The sequence below is a fragment of the Pleurodeles waltl genome, chromosome 1_2 (genome assembly GCF_031143425.1).
Source record: "Pleurodeles waltl isolate 20211129_DDA chromosome 1_2, aPleWal1.hap1.20221129, whole genome shotgun sequence".
Taxonomy (NCBI): domain Eukaryota; kingdom Metazoa; phylum Chordata; class Amphibia; order Caudata; family Salamandridae; genus Pleurodeles; species Pleurodeles waltl.
In genome coordinates this window covers 488409327-488429256 of record NC_090437.1, presented here as the reverse complement: position 1 = coordinate 488429256, position 19930 = coordinate 488409327, and the positions used below count along the sequence as shown (strand labels likewise).

The 19930-nt window shown below is 42.3% G+C and overlaps 1 protein-coding gene across 2 annotated transcripts in view; it reads right to left on the bottom strand.

Annotated features, from left to right (window-relative positions):
- TBCK (TBC1 domain containing kinase) overlaps nt 1-19930 on the bottom strand; it is a 1319282-nt gene that overhangs the window by 936606 nt on the left and 362746 nt on the right. For both annotated transcript variants that reach the window (XM_069241253.1, XM_069241261.1), the window contains exons 11-12: nt 16440-16578; nt 6896-6995 (exon numbers count right to left, since the gene is read on the bottom strand). In XM_069241253.1, coding sequence (XP_069097354.1) covers nt 6896-6995; nt 16440-16578 — 239 coding nt within the window. The remainder of the gene's footprint in view (nt 1-6895; nt 6996-16439; nt 16579-19930) is intronic.

Below are 19930 nucleotides of genomic sequence, written 5' to 3'. Positions count from 1 at the left end.
CAGATCCCAAGGTATTTTTCTTACAGACTGTCCTAATGCCTCTTCAATCTCCTGTATTGCCATTTATGACCAATGCCTCCTGCTGTTCATGCATTACAAAGCCTAGACTTATCTCCTCTAAGTAACTGACTATTTGATCGAGGCCTAGGGATATGGGTTGGGCATAAAGGTCAGAGTAATGATTTCAAATACACAACATTAACTTTTTTCCATGTGTTTTATGTACACAGATTGGTTCTAAGCGTGGTAAGCTTTGATCTAGGCTCCTCCCATCACATCACGGTCACCAAAAGCCTCTTCACTTTATCCCACTCTAAATGTTGCTTTGCTGCTTAAGATATATAATTTAAGTGCCTTAATCTTTCAAGCAGTTAAGTATGGGACTTCTTGGCTTCCCTTAGCCCACTAACACAAATGCTTTCAACCTGCAACCTCCTCACATCTTACTACAATTTAGATATGTATCAGAGTATAACCTCTGTAACCTAACTGGATGTTAACATGCTTCCCTCTAGTCACTTCTTTGAATGCTTCCCACTCTATCATTCACTGAGTCACCATTATACTTAAAGTACCAATCAACAGCTTTCCCAATTGTACCCTTAATCGCAGGCTCGTGTTGTGACTTCACTCGCAAGCTCCAATAGGGAATTTTCAATAATGGCTTCCCCCTGCTCAATGACATGAGTAAAGGGCAAAAATAAATAGCATTTTGTCCACATACTCTGTATATTTTATCAGACGCACTTTGTGCAATTAGCACACTGGAAGTAATGTCAATATTCACGAGCCAGGGAGTTCACCTCCTCTCCATCTACTTAGCAGGTCCCAATGAAACAGCCAATCCCTCCTTCACAGATGCTGTCAGTAGCAGCAGCAGGAAAGACTTATCCAGCTCCATCTCAATGAAACCAGCTGAAATCCCTTCCCTCACACTACTGTGGGAACTTCACTTTCGAGATTCAGAACATACCTTTATCCAAAAACTCCATAGGTGAAACATTTGACACCTACATCCAGATCAATGCAATGGAAGCTCAATCCAGGCACGCCTGTATAGTAACATATCTACTTTCCTTATCTAAAGACTTCTTTCTGCCTCATTTCTGGTGGTATCCCTGGTTTCACCAACATTTAGTTTCTTCTAACATATGCAGAATAATCAGTTGGACCCACTTGTCCTTTCCATTTCTTATTCACATTCCCCTCCTCAATCTCTTATTTTTCATCTGGAAAGACTTTGAGCTCCTCTTCTTTTTAAATATGCTGGGATCTTGTGGCGTATGACAGTAGCTGTCATGCTGCTAACATTCCATGACAAAAAAGGTGAATTGCCTATGCTTACCATGCTAACCCTGTATGGTTTTGGGGGTTTCTACTCCCCTGCTTCCTCTTACACCACTAATGCTTCATGTGACAAAATGCTAGCATCTGTCTCAATAGTTTTCACAGGCTTTTCGAGATATATATCATCGATCCTCATTTAATGCCATATGTTCATCATCACTACTAACATCAAGCTTTCTCTTGCTAAGGCTACTCGTCGAGAAATTTGGTCTACAAGCTCAAATGTAGGCTTTAACTGTAATGCTTTCCTAGGAATGAATGTAGAACTATACAGTCAAGTTTGGATCATTTGTTCTACTGGTTCAAATTAAACATAAGATTTATGTGAAATGTATTAGGGCTAGTGGTCTTGTCTCCCCACTCACCACCATACCTGTAGTGCTTTAGGGATGTTCCTTATTTCACATAATCTGGAGTTCGCAATTGACAATTCCAGCAGCCATAATGACGTCTTGCAAGGAAATGGTTGCCTGGGCTTTTATTCCTGTCTAGATTCAAGGCATGGTGTCCGCAGTCATTGGAGTAACCATCATGTCACTTCAACAATATACTGGAGAGTTGCCCATCTTCTTCTGTTTATGGCCATTCACTACATGTTGCACTGTCTCTGTCATAGTTAAGCCCTAAATTCACTGCTGCTGCTTTTTTTCTACCAGACTGACCAGATAAGAAACAACCATTTATGTGATATTGGGTCCTCCTCTGTATCCTGTAATCATTCACAGGACCCAATTTTCCTCAATGAATGGTGTACAACCCTGTGAGAAAACAGGGCTGATTGCAGAGGCCCCATAACTTTTTGCCCCCATTTTCCTCTTTTTGCTGGTGTTTTCCTGACTTTGATGGTGCCCTGGGTACTGCTAACCAGTCCCAGGGCCTGTGCTCTGTGTAAAATGGATATGCAAATTAGGCTAATTATAATTGGCTAAGTTAACCTACCTATAAGTCCCTAGTATATGGTAGGGCATGTAGGTTTAGGGACCACAGCATAGGTGGTGCACACCTAGGTGCACTGCTGAGGTGCCCAGTGTCATTTTAAAGGCAGGCCTCCTTTGCTGGCTGCTTTTAAATTAAAGTTATATGCAAATTCGACTTTGGAATTAAAGGTACTTCCAAAGTCTTAAACTACCTTATTTTTACATATAAGTCACCCCTAAGGTGTGCCCTATGTGCCCCTAGGGCTGGGTGCCATGTAACTATAAGCAGGGACTTTATAAAAATAGATTTATAAGCCCTGGTGAGGTAAAAACAGCCAAATTCGTTTTTCCCTCATTGAAGTAAATGGCCTTCATAGGCTAGAATGGGCAGACTTTATTTTAAATTTTAAAGTCTCCTTAAATGTTACATACTAAGAATTTGGTATCAAATTGATTGTTATAATAAATCCCACAACTTCCAGTTGTTGGATTTAATATAACTTGTCCAGGTAAAAAGTTTAGACTTTACCTAAAAAGTTGCCAATTTCAGCTCTGCATTGTTTTTGCTGCTGTGCTCTGATTGGCCAGCCTGCAGCAGCTTCTGCCAGGCTGCCTTGATGAGGTGTGAAGTGGCCTGGCTTCACACAAAGGAATGTGCTTGGGGGAGAGAATCTCCCCTCAGCAGATGGTGAGGCAGGAACGGGGAGGGCTGCCAAACTGGTCTTCAAAGGCAGAGAAGGACATCTGGAGCACCCAGCAACACCCCCACATCCTGCAACCCCAGACAGCTAGGTGCCCCCTTGATTAGATTAGGAGAGGGCAGGAGAGGGGTGTGTTTATGATTTTTAGCCACACCAGTGGGTGGGCTCAGCCAGATGTAACCTCCAAAAATCAGATTCAGCCATGTTGGATTTTTAGAGACTGTTGCCTTCTGGGATGGATTTTTGCCACACTTCCCAGGAAGTGGTCATCACAGGGGGACGACCCTGTCCCTGATTGGAGAACCAGGGCCCCCCTGCTTTTCACCCATGAGCAAGGATAAAACTGGCAGACCTGCACCCACACCTCAGATCCCCACCAAATTTCAAGAAGAAAGAACTTAAGGAGAAGAAGGACTGCCCTGCTGGACCCCTGGCCTGCACCTGGAACCTGCACTCAGAAGGACTGCACCAGCTGCACACTTGGGCTTCACCACAAGAAGGACTTTGCCTGGCTTCAACTGGTTCAAGGAGGGACTCCCTGTTTGCTACAGGTGAAAAATTGCTAACCAGAGTCCCCTGCACCAACTCCTGAAGAAAGCGACCAGCTGACCACTGTCCAGTGGCCAAAAAGGAGTTTGCGCCAGGTGCATTCTGGGAGTTGAAGTCTGCACCCCCCAAGGACCATCACAGAACTTCTGGACCCTTGGGGTGAGCTGTGGACCCCAAAAGAACCTTAAAAGAACATCTGGGTGAAGCCCCAGAAGTTTGGAAAAGATTTGAGAATTTTTGAAAAAAAGCTCCAGAGAGGGACCGACCCGCCGCGGAAATTCTAGCCGGCTTGCCTCAACCGCGACCCGGCCTGACTTCGTGGTTCGTCCCGGTAAAGAAAAACATCCAAAAAAGAGACTAAGTCCGAAGGTAAAAAGTTGACCGGGACCTCCCAGCCATCGTTTCCGAGAAGGGCTCCATGGACGTCGGATCAAGATCCAGGTTTACCCCGGTCAAAGGATTTTCATCTCGAAAAAACGACTAAGTCCGAAGGTAAAAGTCTCCACCAAGGAAACCCACATCGCGTATCCGGACAAGGGCTCCAGGAGGTCGGATTCAACTGGCAGGTTCGTCCCGGTGAAGAAAAACTTCAAAATAAAGACTAAGTCAGAAGGTAACTTTTTAACCGAGGCCTCCCGCGACCTGTAGCCGAGCAGGGCTCCATCGCGGTCGGCCTGAAAGTTTGACTTTGCCCCGGTCGAGGTGCAACCAGATGACCCGATTGGCGTTTTTTGTTTCTAAGCGCTAGAAAAGTAATAATTCTTTAAAAATTCATATCTCCGGTTCCCCTGAACCGATTTTAATCGTTTTTGTGTCATTTTAAAGATAAAAATATAAACTATTTTTATAAATTGGTTTTGGATTTTTAAACTGTTTCCTGTGTTTTATTTAATTACTGTTTTGTGATATTTGAATGCTTTACACTTTGTCTCCTAAGTTAAGCCTTGACGCTCGTTGCCAAGCTACCAAGGGTTGAGCTGGGATTAATTTACTGAGACCTAACTGTACCTAGGTGGAGGTTAGTGGCTTGTTGCTAGGTGTAGGTACCTACCTGCCCTACCAATAACCCATTTTCCAACAAACCCTATTTGTAAGTCAGTCCCATTCAATGCCACAGTTAATAAAAATTAAAAAAAAGTGCCCGCTACCTCACTTTCGGCACTCTTTCAAAGCCACATTGGAAATAAGAGCATATACTGGACACTTAGTTCACACAGATTTCTTTTAACTTTCACAAACGATAATGTTGTTGTTGTAATGCTGCCACAGGAAAAGGGCTAATTTTAGATGCTTTTTGGCGGCTAATCAATTTATGTTGATGATTCAACAACTTGTCAATAACCAGTGCTCCCTGAGGAGGCTGCAGTATTGGAGAGTTTTTTGGTCTGTCAACTAACAAGGTACCATTATTCTGCTCAGCCAGTCTAAGAGCTTAGTGGACTGACTTCCGCTCATTCCAGCAACCCCAACATCACAATATTGCTTAGCTATGGGAGGGGCATGTAATCACAGGACACTCACTGCCAAATTTTATAGCAAGCGCAGGTGAATAACATGCACAGTCAGAATGAAAGTGGCTGTTGATCGTGCCTCTTGAGGTTTTTGTACTATATTTTCACTGCAAAATAGGTCCTCACAATTACTATGCAGTTGACATAATTATCTTTGTTTCTCAGGAAAGTAGAGTGACGCAACTGCATCATACGTCTTTCTATTGAACTGGGGAGTATGTTCTCTTTAATTTCCTCACTCCACAAAAATCACTTCCGCAACACTTGAGTGAGCTTTTCTTCTGTATTGAAGCACCTAGAAGAAGTAGATTAAGGAAGACTGGAGGAGGGCAGTTGAAAGAACACAGGATTATGTTCTCATGGCCATCTTGCCAGCCACGCCCTATGCTTTGTCCTCATACCGGATAGCGAATACCAATTTGGCTTTAATTTATTCAACATAATACCTCTCATTATTAAACACTATCTGCAGAAATATTACTAATACTGATTCCTTCTGCTTTTCTTTGATATCACCAGATGACTGTCAACAGGGTGGAAGCAATGGGCTCCCTAGGATTGTCTCTGTTGACTGAGAACAACTACAAGCAGATGGCGAGGTTATAGAATGACCCTTATTTCCAAGGCAAATTCCCTAACAGGCCTACAATGAGCTCATTGGTATATGTTGCCATGTCAGAAAGAGTCAAGGCACACTATCCTATTTAGTAGTAAAATATAAACTAAATAAATGGGCCAAAGAAAGTAACACCTAAATTGATAGAGCCAAATATGAGTTCAAGTGCTAGAGGCTAGTGCTCAGGGTCATATCATTCCCGAGGCCTGAAAGGTCCATGCAGTTTTTCGGTCAAAGAGGCTGTATGGCTAAAGAGCTCACACTTCTAAAAAGTATTTGCAGCCTTTTCAGACTTTCTACATTCTCAGTCTAAAGGTGTAATCAGCTGTCTTAAAAAGTAAAATAATAAAAGTGTCCTTTTATAACCAGAAAATAAAAAGAGTACGTTTCTTGCTTGTAAAGTATTCCGCAATCCCGCCTACAGGCAGAGGTACTAAATAGTCATAAGTATCAGTAAAGCACTTTTGATGGAGAAATTTAGGCCCATTTTTATTACAAAGAGGTACTTTTGGTATCACTGTGCAAAGTGATCTTAACCTACTTAGCTATATGCTGCTCCCTATAACAACATTAAGGCTAGGAATTATTAAGGTTATAGCTAACAGCATACAAGTTAATCCATCAGATAAAATACTTTGCAAACAGACTATTCAGAATAAGTTAGGATAGTCGTAGAATTATTTGTAATGCTGTCAATGACCTGATGCCTGATCCACATAATCATAACATCTTTCCATTGCTCAAATGCATGAAATTGATTTTTTTACTTCTACATTTCTTCTTTACTTTTTCTACGTACACTCTTGTTAGAACACTCGGTTTTCTACGTTTCCTTTCCTCTTTAATAAATTTTATTTCCTCTTTTTTACTTCCTTTTTTTCTTGAAGGGATAACCTAACAGAATCTAGTTCTTTTTTTATTTTCCTTTCTTGTTTTTTTCTCTTTTTGGCTCCGCTTCCTCATTGCTTTGGGTTTGCATTTTTTCTTTTACCATATTTTTCTCATGAGGTAACCACTCATGCACTACTTTTCATTCTTCCAATCTTTTGACCCAGTCATATGTTTTCCTAGTCCATTCCTACGCTAGCTTTCCTGATTTTTGATTTTCTAGTGTAAATATTTTAAAATATTCCTCACATTTTTGAGAAGTAAAACTTTAGACTAAATAAACTAGAAAGTAAACATTTTAAATGTGCAGAGGCATTACATTTTAGGACATTACAGCAATACAGAAAATAGCAATAGGAAACTTACATTTCTAAGTTGGCACAAAGATAAGGTCACAGTGGTGTCATCCAAGAGGCAGCTTCTATCCCTTCCTTGCCCAAAACGTTCTCCATCTTCAAATAGGAAGCTTGTGAACCAAAAAACAACATAAAATAGATATTTTCTTGCGTTTTGCAAACTACACTAAGAAAACAATCAAACACAAACTTCTATGAAGCTAAATGCAATCAAATAAAACATTTTATCTTGAACAACAAATAATAAACACACATTCATAAACCTATTACTCTTGAGCTCTGTTTCAGGTTAACATAGAACACTTCGGGGTGGGGGTGGAGGGGGGAGCCTAAGACATTCACAGGAAAAAAAAGACTCGAAGTGACAGTATGGTCCTAAAGCAAAATCTAAACTCACCTGAATTTTGCCATTTACGGTCCGCAATACAAAACAGAACTTGTGCCCCCACCATGGAAATTTGTCAATATTACATTGTTTGCACTACCTGAACCTTACATTTACTTTATCTTCATTTTTTTCAGTCTATACATATACTATTAACTGTTGTCAGAGCTTTGGACATTTTCTGCTCTGCTATGGAAAACCAAAAGGGTAAAACAATACACAGGGCTGTAGGAGGAGGTTTGAGACATGGAAACAGCAAAGACAAGATAACACAATATAGTTAACCTCCTAGTTTGGCGGGCACACACAGTTAGATCCTTTAAGCCCCAGGAAGACAACTGGTATTGCACTCTCATTAGGGAAAAAAAGAACCAACAGGTGCTCTCATTCTTCTCTATGGCGAGTTAGGCTCATAGAGAGTTAGAGTGGAGACAACACTGTCATAGAAACTGTTATCTGCTGCTTTTCGTGTATGTGAGAACTTTCACCTCATCAACTGGCAATAGTAGGGACATAGTTACTGGAAATTTACAATAAGAAGTTATTTGCTTTGTAATAAAAATATATTAAAAATGAATCCGTTATTATTAGCACGTATATTTTAAGCAGCAGAATGAAGTTAATTATTACAGTAATCTCAAAAGTTATTATATCAGAAAAACCCAAAGCGTTTTACATTGCACATCCCTACTACTTGACATAAATGAGTGTGATCCCTACGATATTTTGTGTATGTCAAAGCAATACCCTTTTAGGCTTAGAGTGCCTCAAACTATGCAAAAAATGGAAGTAGGGAACTCTGAGTAGTTTCCAGGTTTTAGATGGAGAGCCATAACTTATATGGGACACTCTACAACACCACAGATACTAAATAACTGCTCACCTCAAATGCCTGTTTTTCTACCAGAGTTTTTGAGTATAGGATTAGCATAAAGTCATCCATGTCGAGCTAGAAAGTGACAAAGTCTCTTGCCATTTTTGCAGCAATGTAATTAGGCATAGGTTTAGCTTGTGCCATCTACACCTATTTGAGATATTAGAAATGTATTTTATCACTACAGGCACAGTATTACAGTTCTGGATTAGTAAAATACCAACCAAGCTAACCCAGAATAAATAAAAGCAGTTCCTGACATGTGTCTAGCTCTTATTCAAACTTGTCAAGTAGACATAGCTTAGTCCAGACAGATGGGAGCTCCCAGTATAAGTCAAAGTAACAATCTTTCAGGCCTAGAGTGCTGCATAAATTATGCAAAATAGGAAGTAGGAAACTCTGGGTAGTTTCCAAGTTTTAGGAGGAGATAAGCTTTGTAGCTATACGTGAGGCAGAGTTTCCACGAAAGAGCCTTTTTTGCTTTGTTAACAACTGTCACTTTTTTGCCCAAGTGAATATTCATGAAAAAAGGTACGTTCATCCATTTCTGCTCCTTTCTGCAAAGTTTCAGGATGATCCATGAGGCGGGAGCTGATACAAATGGGAGGGAGGGATGTAGGGGTTCCAAAACACTTTTTTTCCAAATATAACATTTGAGAGGGAATTTTAGGCTATGATACAGAACAAAAACAACTGTTCAGAATTACACCAAATTTACTAGAAAGCTAGATCTTACTTAGAAGGAGCGCTTTTAGTGATATGGTTCAAATCTGCGCAGCCATTTTAAGGAAATTACATTTACAAAAAAAATTGAAATATCTAGAGCCTCGGTAGTCCTAAGAGTTGTGTGTGACCGGATTTCAAAATTAAGCATTTGGATTGGCTTGCCTGTCCCACGGGACCAAGCGCTCTGACTGGCTGGACACAACGTTAAGAGAAATGTTGCGACCACTGTTAAAGGACTCTGTCCCTGAACCTTAAAAGCTAAATTAAAAAAACGATATTCAGAGTTGGGTTATAGCTAGCCAGCCTCTTGTCCAGGGAACCCTCCCTACAGCTAAAATTAACAGGGTGTTTTTTGGGGTTGCTATGGTCCATTGGGAGCCAATGCGCCCTGTGCAGTCCCGAGAGAGTACTTCATGACCAGTGAAAAAAAAAAAGGTTTAAAAAAAGGCTCATGTGAGGTACTGGTCTGTGGGGTGTTCTCTGCCTGTGATTGGTGAGAGGATATGGCAGACTGCAGTGGGTTGGCAGCTCATGGGAGGTTTGGCACAGGGCTTGGTCACAGGCCAGGCTCTGTGGAAAAACCCTACGTAGTCCACAGCCTTCAGCACCGTCTACTACTTCCGTTTGAAAGATAATATGGAGAAGGAGGCTTGGGGTAAAATACATTGGGGGGGTGGGTGGCTCTGCACAACCTTAATAAAATTACAATAACACACCAATATAGTGAAGGAAATCAAGATCACAAAGATACATTTACAGGGAAATTCCACAGCTACTAGAGATACGCTAGGTGAGAGGATGCAGAATTATTTTTCACTTTTCCCCTTTGGGCTTTGCAGACCAGAGAAAACCCTGAGCTGTCTCAGGCTGAACGAAGACCCAGATAAAGTCCACCTAGCTTCACCTAAGGGCAGTTAAACTGCCTACCTCTGTAATTGCATGAACATGTCAAGCACAGAAATATATATATCATGCTGTCTTTTAAAGAACCATCCTTTCTTTCTCAGTCTGCATTATTTCACTCCTCCCTCTGCCAGTACTGAAGTCAACAATGAAAGTGTTAATTCCTTGATTTATTCTCCAGCGGGTGGGAATACCAGTACTTCCACTCTGGCTTTCCACTCTGCATTGTGCAAGTGCTCCAACCGTCTAAGTCCTCTATTCTTATTTTCAAGTCTGACCATAGCCGCTGTGGTGCAATCTGTGCTGTTGGAGTTCTGTAATACGTTTGGAGCCATGACACCAGAGTCGCCACGGCATTCAGCAAACTTTGCACCTTGTGTCCAACTTTCACCACCCACAATGTATCTCCACCACCAGTACCTGCACATAAAAGACTTTCCTCTCAATGTCCTACTTGATTTGTAGATCAAACAAAATCGATTACCAAGTCAGACTAAGTACAGCAAGGATCACCAGGCCTCCCAATACCCATCATTATCAGCATCCTATTGCAACATCAAGGGTCTGGAAATGAACATTTTTATATTGGCCAGTCAGATTTCAGATTTGGACTTATTCGCTTTTGGAAGGCATTGGGATGGACAGCTCAACTAGGCACACTTCCCTTAAGAGTCCAGATAGGTAGAAATCACTCACTAATCCCATAATTCAACAGGTACTGATTCTTATATGCTTCTCCCTACTTTATTACTCACACCTGCTGAAAGTAAACCCATCAAGCTGACAGCCCAGTCTACTGAGTTTTAAAACCAGTGCTTCTACTGCCATAACGTCTCAAGAATCATCCCAGCCTCATGGCTCCTTCAAACTACACGGATCATAGGAGGAGCTCATCAAATATACACCTTCATCACAAAAGCAGCTCAGTCCCAGTTCTCCCTACGCATGAGTACCTCACCCTAAGGTTGCTACAAATGTGGTGGCTCCATCTTGAAGGGACACTCCTTAGAGGGAAGCCAGTTTTCTCTGTCTTCCATCAGCCAAGCACTCTAACAGCAGCACTCAAATTAGGTTGAGTAGTTGTGCAACAGCTTCCATACTTGCAGCCACCCTGAGCATGAAACCATATGAAACACAGAAAGTGAGCCACAACTCAGGCCCGTGCCGAAGCAACTATCATGGATCCTGAAAAGTTTCACAACTTTTTAGAGAGGCAGAGAGCGAAGGGTGACATCACTGACGTAAAGATGGCCTAAAAGGAATATGGGTATTCAAGACAGCCAAAATCCCTACTCCTATTTTCTTCAGAGACAGTCAATGGATGTTATTGTGAATTATGCTTCATAGACATCTTCACAAATAGGTGAACAATAATGATGATGCTGAAAACATGTAGGGTAATTAATGCTACTTTAACCCCTTCTGTGCCCAGGACGTAACCATTACGTCCTGGACACAGAGCCCAGGCAGGGATGAATTGTCAAAGGGCCTCCTCCCATCGGAAGAGAAATGCAAAGCATCCCGGATCACGTGGGGGAGGCCCAGAGAGGCTTCAAAGGGAAGGAAACAAATTTCCTTCCCTTTGAAGTCTCTCTGAGCGTTTCAAAAGCCAGATTGTAAAGCAATCCAGCTTTTGAAATGCCCACTAGACACCAGGGATTTATGTTAGAAAATGAAACTGGCATGAGGGAGCGACCCCTTGGGCAAGGGTCGCTCCCAGGGGGGGCATTTTTTTTAAGGCCTTTTCTGCCCCCCCCTGGGGGCAGATCGGACTATGATTAGGCCGATCTGCCCCCAGGTGGGGCCAGAAACCTCTAGGCACCAGGGATAATTTTTTTGGTTTGTTTTTTGTTTCTTATTTTAGAGGTGGGGAGCGACCCCTTAGGCAAGGGTCGCTCCCATAGGGGGCAAATTATATTTAGTCCATTTCTGCCCCCCTTGGGGGCAGATTGGCCTATTTTTATGAGGCCAATCTGCCCCCAAGGGGGACAGAAACCACTAGACACCAGGGAGTTTTTTGTTTTTTTTCGTGAATTTCACGGAAGGGGAGCGACCCCTTAGCCAAGGGTCGTTTCCCTGGGGGGCAAATTTATTTTAGGCCATTTCTGCCCCCTTGAGGGGCAGATTAGCCTATTTTAATTAGGCCGATCTGCCCCCAAGGGGGGCAGAAACCACTAGGCACCGGGGATTTTTGTTGTTGTTTTACAGATGGGGAACGACCCCTTAGGCAAGGGTCGCTCCCCTGGAGGGGCAAATTGTATTTAGGCCATTTCTGCCTGCTTTGGGGGCAGATCGGCCGATTTTAGGTCAATCTGCCCCTAAGGGGGGCAGAAACAACTAGGCACGGGGATCTTTTTTTTTGCGCCAATGTCACGCAGGGGGAGCGACCCCATAGGCAAGGGCAGTTCCTGGGGGATGGGGGGGTTGGGGAGCACATTTATTTTAGACCATTTCTGCCCCCCCTGGGGCCGGCTGAGCCAGAGGCCAAAATCCACAGGTAGGGACTTTGCTAAAAACACCTCGGTTTTCTGTGAAAAAATGTGATGTGTCCACGTTGTGTTTTGGGCCATTTCCTTTCGTGGGCGATAGGCCTACCCACACAAGTGAGGTACCATTTTTATCGGGAGACATGGGTGCACGCTGGGTGGAAGAAAATTTGTGGCTCCTCTCAGATTCCAGAACTTTCTGTCACCGAAATGAGAGGAAAAAGTGTTTTTTTGGTCACATTTTGAGGTTTGCAAAGGATTCTGGGTAACAGAACCTGGTCAGAGCCCCACAAGTCACCCCATCTTGGATTGCCCTAGGTGTCTAGTTTTCAAAAATGTACTGGTTTGCTAGGTTTCCCCAGGTGCCGGATGAGCTAGAGGCCAAAACCCACAGGTAGGCACTTTGTAAAAAACACCTCGGTTTTCTGTGAAAAAATGTGATGTGCCCACGTTGTGTTTTGGGCCATTTCCTTTCGTGGGCGCTAGGCCTACCCACACAAGTGAGGTATCATTTTTATCGGGAGACATGGGGGCACGCTGGGTGGAAGAAAATTTGTGGCTCCTCTCAGATTCCAGAACTTTCTGTCACCGAAATGAGAGGAAAAAGTGTTTTTTTGGTCACATTTTGAGGTTTGCAAAGGATTCTGGGTAACAGAACCTGGTCAGAGCCCCACAAGTCACCCCATCTTGGATTGCCCTAGGTGTCTAGTTTTCAAAAATGTGCTGGTTTGCTAGGTTTCCCCAGGTGCCGGCTGAGCTAGAGGCCAAAACCCACAGGTAGGCACTTTGTAAAAAACACCTCTGTTTTCTGTGAAAAAATGTGATGTGTCCACGTTGTGTTTTGGGCCATTTCCTTTCGTGGGCGCTAGGCCTACCCACACAAGTGAGGTACCATTTTTATCGGGGGATTTGGGGGAACGCTGGCCGCTAGGCCTACCCACACAAGTGAGGTACCATTTTTATCGGAAGACGTGGGGGAACACAGAATAGCAAAACAAGTGTTATTGCCCCTTGTCTTTCTCTACATTTTTTCCTTCCAAATGTAAGGCAGTGTGTAAAAAAGACGTCTATTTGAGAAATGCCCTGTAATTCACATGCTAGCACGGGCACCCCGGAATTCAGAGATGTGCAAATAACCACTGCTTCTCAACACCTTATCTTGTGGCCATTTTGGAAATACAAAGGTTTTCTTGATGCCTATTTTTCACTTTTTATATTTCAGTAAATGAATTTCTGTACACCCGGTATAGAATAAAAACCCATTGCAAGGTGCAGCTCATTTATTGGCTCTGGGTACCTAGAGTTCTTGATGAACCTACAAGCCCTGTATATCCCCGCAACCAGAAGAGTCCAGCTGACGTAACGGTATATTGCTTTAAAAATTCTGACATTGCAGGAAAAAGTTACAGAGTAAAACGTGGAGAAGAATGGCTGTTTTTTTTACCTCAATTTCATTTTTTTTTTTTTATTTCAGCTGTTATTTTCTGTAGGAAACACTTGTAGGATCTACACAAATGACCCCTTGCTGAATTCAGAATTTTGTCTACTTTTCAGAAATGTTTAGCTTTCTGGGATCCAACATTGGTTTCTAACCCATTTTGGTCACTAACTGGAAGGAGGCTGAAAGCACAAAAAATAGTAAAAATGGGGTATGTCCCAGTAAAATGTCAAAATTGTATTGAAAAATTGGGTTTTCCAATTCAAGTCTGCCTGTTCCTGAAAGCTGGGAAGGTGGTGATCTTGTCACCGCAAACCCTTTATTGGTGCCATTTGCAGGGAAAAAAACACAAACTGCCTTCTGCAGCCCTTTTTTTTCCATTTAAAAAAAAAAAAAAAAAAAAAAAAAGTCACTGTATTTTGGCTAATTTCTTGGTCTCCTTTAGGGGAACCCACAAAGTCTGGGTGCCTCTAGAATCCCTAGGATGTTGGAAAAAAAGGACGCAAATTTGGTGTGGGTAGCTTATGTGAACAAAAAGTTATGAGGGCCTAAGCGCGAACTGTCCCAAAAATAGCCAAAAAAAGGCTTGGCACAGGAGGGGGAAAAGGCCTGGCAGCGAAGGGGTTAACAAGAGGCCAGATCTATAGACATAATTGAGTAGAAAGGAATGCGATTATAGCATTTTGAGAAGAGATGATGAGAACAAACCTTTAGTGTTATATATGGCTACCATTAGCCGTCTCTATTGTGAGCAACAGGAACAAAATCCAGTTGTTTACTGCTATTATGTAACAGTGGGTACCACAAGTGGCTCCTCTCTGTTGTGCCCTCGCCAGAGGAAGAGCTCACTTCCCTGTTCTGCTGCCTCATCCAGATCACAAAAGACACAACCGTGGTGGTAGAATAGCAGTCTCAACCACCTTCTTCCTCCTCTCCTGGATCTCCATAGACCCAAGTAAGGCAGATAGAGGTGCTGCTAGGTTTGCATCAACCACCTTCTCCCAGCAGTGCAGGTCTCTGCAGATCAGCACTGTCAGAAAGCAACAACCCTCAGTGAACAGCATCTCTCTGACTGCCACTAAAACAACAACCTCTGGGTGGGGAGGTGACGTGAAGGGTGTGGTGGAGTGAGTGGTAGGAGGCAATTATTTCTGTACTTGTTTGTGTGGTGTGGTCATTTTCACTGGCTGGTTGTAGGTCAGTGGCAGAAAGTCAGATTTTTATTTTTCATTTTAATGAGGCAGTTGGGGAGAGGACTGTATACTGATGGGTGCGTGACTGTAGGTCAGGTTTTTCTTTTTTTAATTGTTTGGAAGGCAGGCTACATGAATCCTCAGTCCCTGCGTATATAATGGAAGTGTGGAAAGATGATCTGGGGCCAACACAAATCTGTAGATGAGTAAACAGTGAATAACTGGAATGCTTTTCATCTCAGTTTATAAATGACATCATAGACAACATGAGCTTTGCCCTCATCCCTCTGATGATATCAAGAACCTTTTAATTAAAAACATTCTCCTTATTCACCATTACCCAAATATAAATCTATACGTTATTCATGGCTTTCATAGATCAAAATCCAGTTATTCACTGCAGTAGCGCCACAAGTGTTGGTAGCCAAAGATTCCACCCATACTTGTGATGTCACAAGGAAAAGTCCTAAATTCACCTTTGTTTCTCCACTTCCTCTACGTCTCCAGAGACCTGAGTGTAGCGACAATTTGGCAGCTGGTGGTCTCACCAGCCTTCTTCTTACTTCCAAGGTCTCCACAGAACCGAGGGTTACAGGGGAACATGGGCAGTGCTCTGCCTACACCAAGGGTCTTCTTCCACGACATTGCACGCCTCTGCAGACCCACGATGATACGACAAAACTTATGTGCTGATAAGTCTCTGTCACAGAGCGTGGTTCCGGCTTTCTGCTCGCAATGTAAGAGTAGAGGGTGCAGATATCGGAAAAGAGGGGTGGGACAGCACAAATGGTAACAGGGGTAGGTGGCCAGATATTTTTATGATACTTATGCCCTCTTCCCCCAAGACTTCTATTCATGCATAGCTGTAATAAGTAACATAAAACTGTACATCGGTAACGATGAGTAGCTGAGATTTTTTTTTTTTTACCTCGGGGTTCAGAGTGACATCGTAGACTTCTAGTTAATGGCGCTTAAAACCCCTCAGTGAAAACACATTTTACAAGCTATCATTCTGCATGTAATCCAAAACGTCCTAAACATACACTGTGTGTTGAGGAATTCTAACTTCTGAACTGCTGAAAGGATTTGACTGAGAGACACTACATTGTGGCAATGTCATAGAAAATAAATGGATGTAGGAGGCTTGCAATTTGGCATTATATGAAATGAATACATAACTCACAATGAGTCCCAAATAAACCTGCATAATGTGACAGCAAAATGCCACTTAATGTACCCACTCTCTAACATGCTAGCACTAGTTGCTGCAATAAAAGACGGAGGCCTAAAGGCACATGTGCAGAGAAAGGGGTATAGGGCTCATCTGAAATCAAAGGTGTACATTACTGCAATATGCTGATATATTTGAAACCAGTTAGTTGCGAGCAACCTATCTTTTGGAAGCTGTGATGCCTGGACACTATGGTTTTAAGATGAATCCGATAAACATCAAGCTGGATTCATGCAATCTCCACCACAGATTGTCTATCCTGGTCATGAAATATAACAACTTTAATTTAGAAAAAGGTTAACATTTTACTTGGCTTACTTGGGAAGTGTGCAGATTGGTGGCTTGGACAGAATGATTTCCTGGTTAATGAGTTCCTTTTCCAAATCTCCACCAGCCAAGCACCAGAGGTAATAAACCTCGTCAATCGATCTTTCCGAAAGATAATCGCCGCTATCACCTTCGATAACAGCAGAAACAAATGATAATTAGAAAGTTTTAGTTAGGGGTGACTGTGAATATACTTGAAGTACACTGTTGAATGGACAGCACTGTTACAACAAATCGCAAGCATCCCTATTGTACAACGAAACAAGCTGCAAAGTACTATTATGGCTTGAATATCTGAAAAAAGTATTCTGGGGAAAACATGCAACCGAATAGTGTACCACCGAGCTATACCTTCAAATAACGTGTCATCATCCACACTCTCACTTCCCCTGCCAAAAAGACACCTCCCCAAATGTGATGGCATGTATAACAGTGAACTTGGGCAAACGCCGCTCTGAATACGAGTACATAAAAGGAAAGATTGGGCATCTGTGTAGGAAGTTATTTTTGTTCACAAACGTCTGATTAAAATATAGCTCTTGGAGGCACTTATTTTGCACTTAAAGCAGTAGTAAAAGCAGGAGCTGTGTTGCTGAAATTGGACAGTTGTCTCACCCTTCTACTTTAAAGCAAAGAAACCCTGCATGGGCCTCTCTGAATGTATGTATGTACATTGTAGTATTCTAAAGCGTGAACCTAGTTTGCTAGAAACACAGCGCTGTACAGGGGGCAAGCCCCTGGGGATACATGGGTGGCAAGGGACAGAGCGAGGCGGTCGATCTAGGAAGATGGGTGAGAAGTCAGCCTATCTGAGGTAGTGTTCCTTGAGGGGATGCATTTTCACTTTATTCCTGAATTGCAGGGGGTTGGTGCCGTTGTAATCTCGGAGTGGGTGTTATTTTGGATGCTGGATGGTGTAGAATGATGCTAGTCTTGCACTAGCTCGAGTAGCTGTGGGGGTTTATGTACACTCATTACAACGTCTACCTTTGCACATGGAAGTATGGATTGTTTCAATAGTCTTAGATTTCGTTACACTTGACATCAATGGCAATGATGTGGGTTCTGATATTTCCCGTTTCCACTTACAACTTTTAAAGCTGGTGTTAGTGCTTGCATTTGTTTATTACTGGATGCATTGTGCCCGAAGGGACTGCCTCCTCCTCTCGTAGTCCAAATTCTTAAAGTATTAGCAGATGAGTACATGTGGAGGAAAGCTAAAAATGACGTATATACCTACCATATCCGTAAGCATCAACAAGCCCTGAACTTATTTTGTAAGCCCGCATTGGAATTTGTTTTAATTGTCTTTGTTTGCTTAATGGCACTGAAGTGTTTTCAAGCGTTTGCACACCACATCACTTTGCTTTTTATCATTTTTTTTTTTTTTTTTTTTTAACACTTCTGACTTATTTTATGTCTCGATGTTAGGTATGTTTATCCTGTTTCCAGTCCTTAGTACGTGTGCGGTAAAAGCTTTATTTCCGAAATTAACTCTTCGCGACAGGCTTAAGACCTTTCCTTAGCTAACATTGCATCATGTCGTGTATCAGGCATGCATGGTGCCTAGGGACCATGAACAACCGTTTCATTTGATTTTTTACTCTTGGTCGTAAGATCTCGGAGAATCATTTGGCATCCTTAATGACTGGTCCATTTTCCTTCAAAAATGTAGGACATTCCTTATTCCTGAAGGGCAGGAAAGGTGCATTAGCTGCAGTACAAAATTGGAATTGGGGCATCTATATAGTCCCATACCACAGGCATTACCAAAAGCTCATAGGTTATTACATTCATCTATGCTAGGTGTGCACCACATGCGCTTTATTTCCAGCAAGGTGTTTTTACAATTTTAAAATAAATCTTCAGGCCCAGCACCCTCAATGAATTTGTGGACGCAATTTCAATTAATAAATCATGAATTCCTTCTTTTCTAAGGCCTCCACACCAAACACTCCTCTCATCCCAGAAGCTCTCTGTTCACCTCAAAAGGAGTTGCCTTTTTGCCATTTTTACAAGGAAACACCTTGGTACTAGGGCAAGCATCAGGTGCTGAGACAATTCCTTTGAGAAACCCAGTAATCCCTTCAAAGCAGGACTCTGCAAATGACAACTGACCTGCTTTTCAAGACTGTGTCCGGAGGTGGTCCCAGCATGTTTACTTTTCACAGAGGAAAATTATTTGGCCCCACAACCTAAATACTCCTTATCACTGTACAGATCTGGAAAAAGAACTGCACACTGAATTGAGTTTTTGAAGATATCCTGTGACTATCAAGAGGAAAACAAATCACTCTCTCCAATAAACTACTCTGTCTCACCCTATACCTCTCTCAATCTAACCTCTATCTTCACTCTATGACTAATCGGAAACCTCATTTTTTTAATATGATCTCCAAAATAACCCTTCCTAGACTCTTCCCTCCTGGCTCTCACAAACCTCAGTTTACTTTATATATGTTGTCCCAAACAGCCCAACTAAATTCTCCCTCATGTATCTTTCCCTTTGACTCATCCCAAACCTCATCTTGCTACTATGATCTCCCAATTAGCACTTTCTAGATTTCTTCCCTCTTCTATTCCTCCATTATTCTATTCAATCCAACTAAGACTCCCATATCAACCGCTCAAATTAACTCATATTTCCCTACACCAATACTCTACTCATATTTCCCTATATTAATCCAACACTAATCCTTTTGGATTCCAAAGTAGCGTGCTACTCTCCAAAAAGCGCTTGAACGTCTCGTCAGGGGCAGTAAGTGCTATATAAATACAATTTCAATACACCTCCATGCAAAGGGAGAGGAGGAAGAGAACTTAGTAGTCAAGCATTTCCCCACACATCTTGCACTTATCAATACAGGCACATAAATCCTTACCAAGGAACAGGCCACTTCTTTTCTACCTAACCATTTAACTACACTGTTAGACAACTGGAAGAAGAGGTGTACAGAATAAGGCACTCAGCTGTTTTGGGTTCAGAACGTATAACGACTAGCCCAGTGTTCCCCACCGAATAAGCTGATATGGTGGGATGCATTTTATCCTTGGTCAGATACTACCTCTGCGTTCTGAGTTCTGCAGGCCAGAATGAGGGACAACTTAGCAATACTACAAGTTTCATGCGATTGTGAACTGAAAAACTCGGAATACCGTGTTATTTACCCAAATACATTTGACCAAGTATTGCAATGCAACTTTTTCGAGGGGCTGTGGGTTTACTGAGAAATTTGCTCATAACTTGTTTATACCATTTCCCTAGCAAAACCCATGTGCACCCAAGTCAGCATCAGTAGTCAACTCAGAATGAAAGCTTAAGTTAAAGTCCTCTTTTAAAAAGTGCAGGTTATCCTCTAGCAGTCTATACTGGACTATAAATTACAAAAGCTAAAATACAACAACTATGAGGATTGAGCTGTCCTCACGTGCAGAAGCTGTGTCCTCAACTCCGTTCTTTGGCCATCACTGGCAAGCAGGAT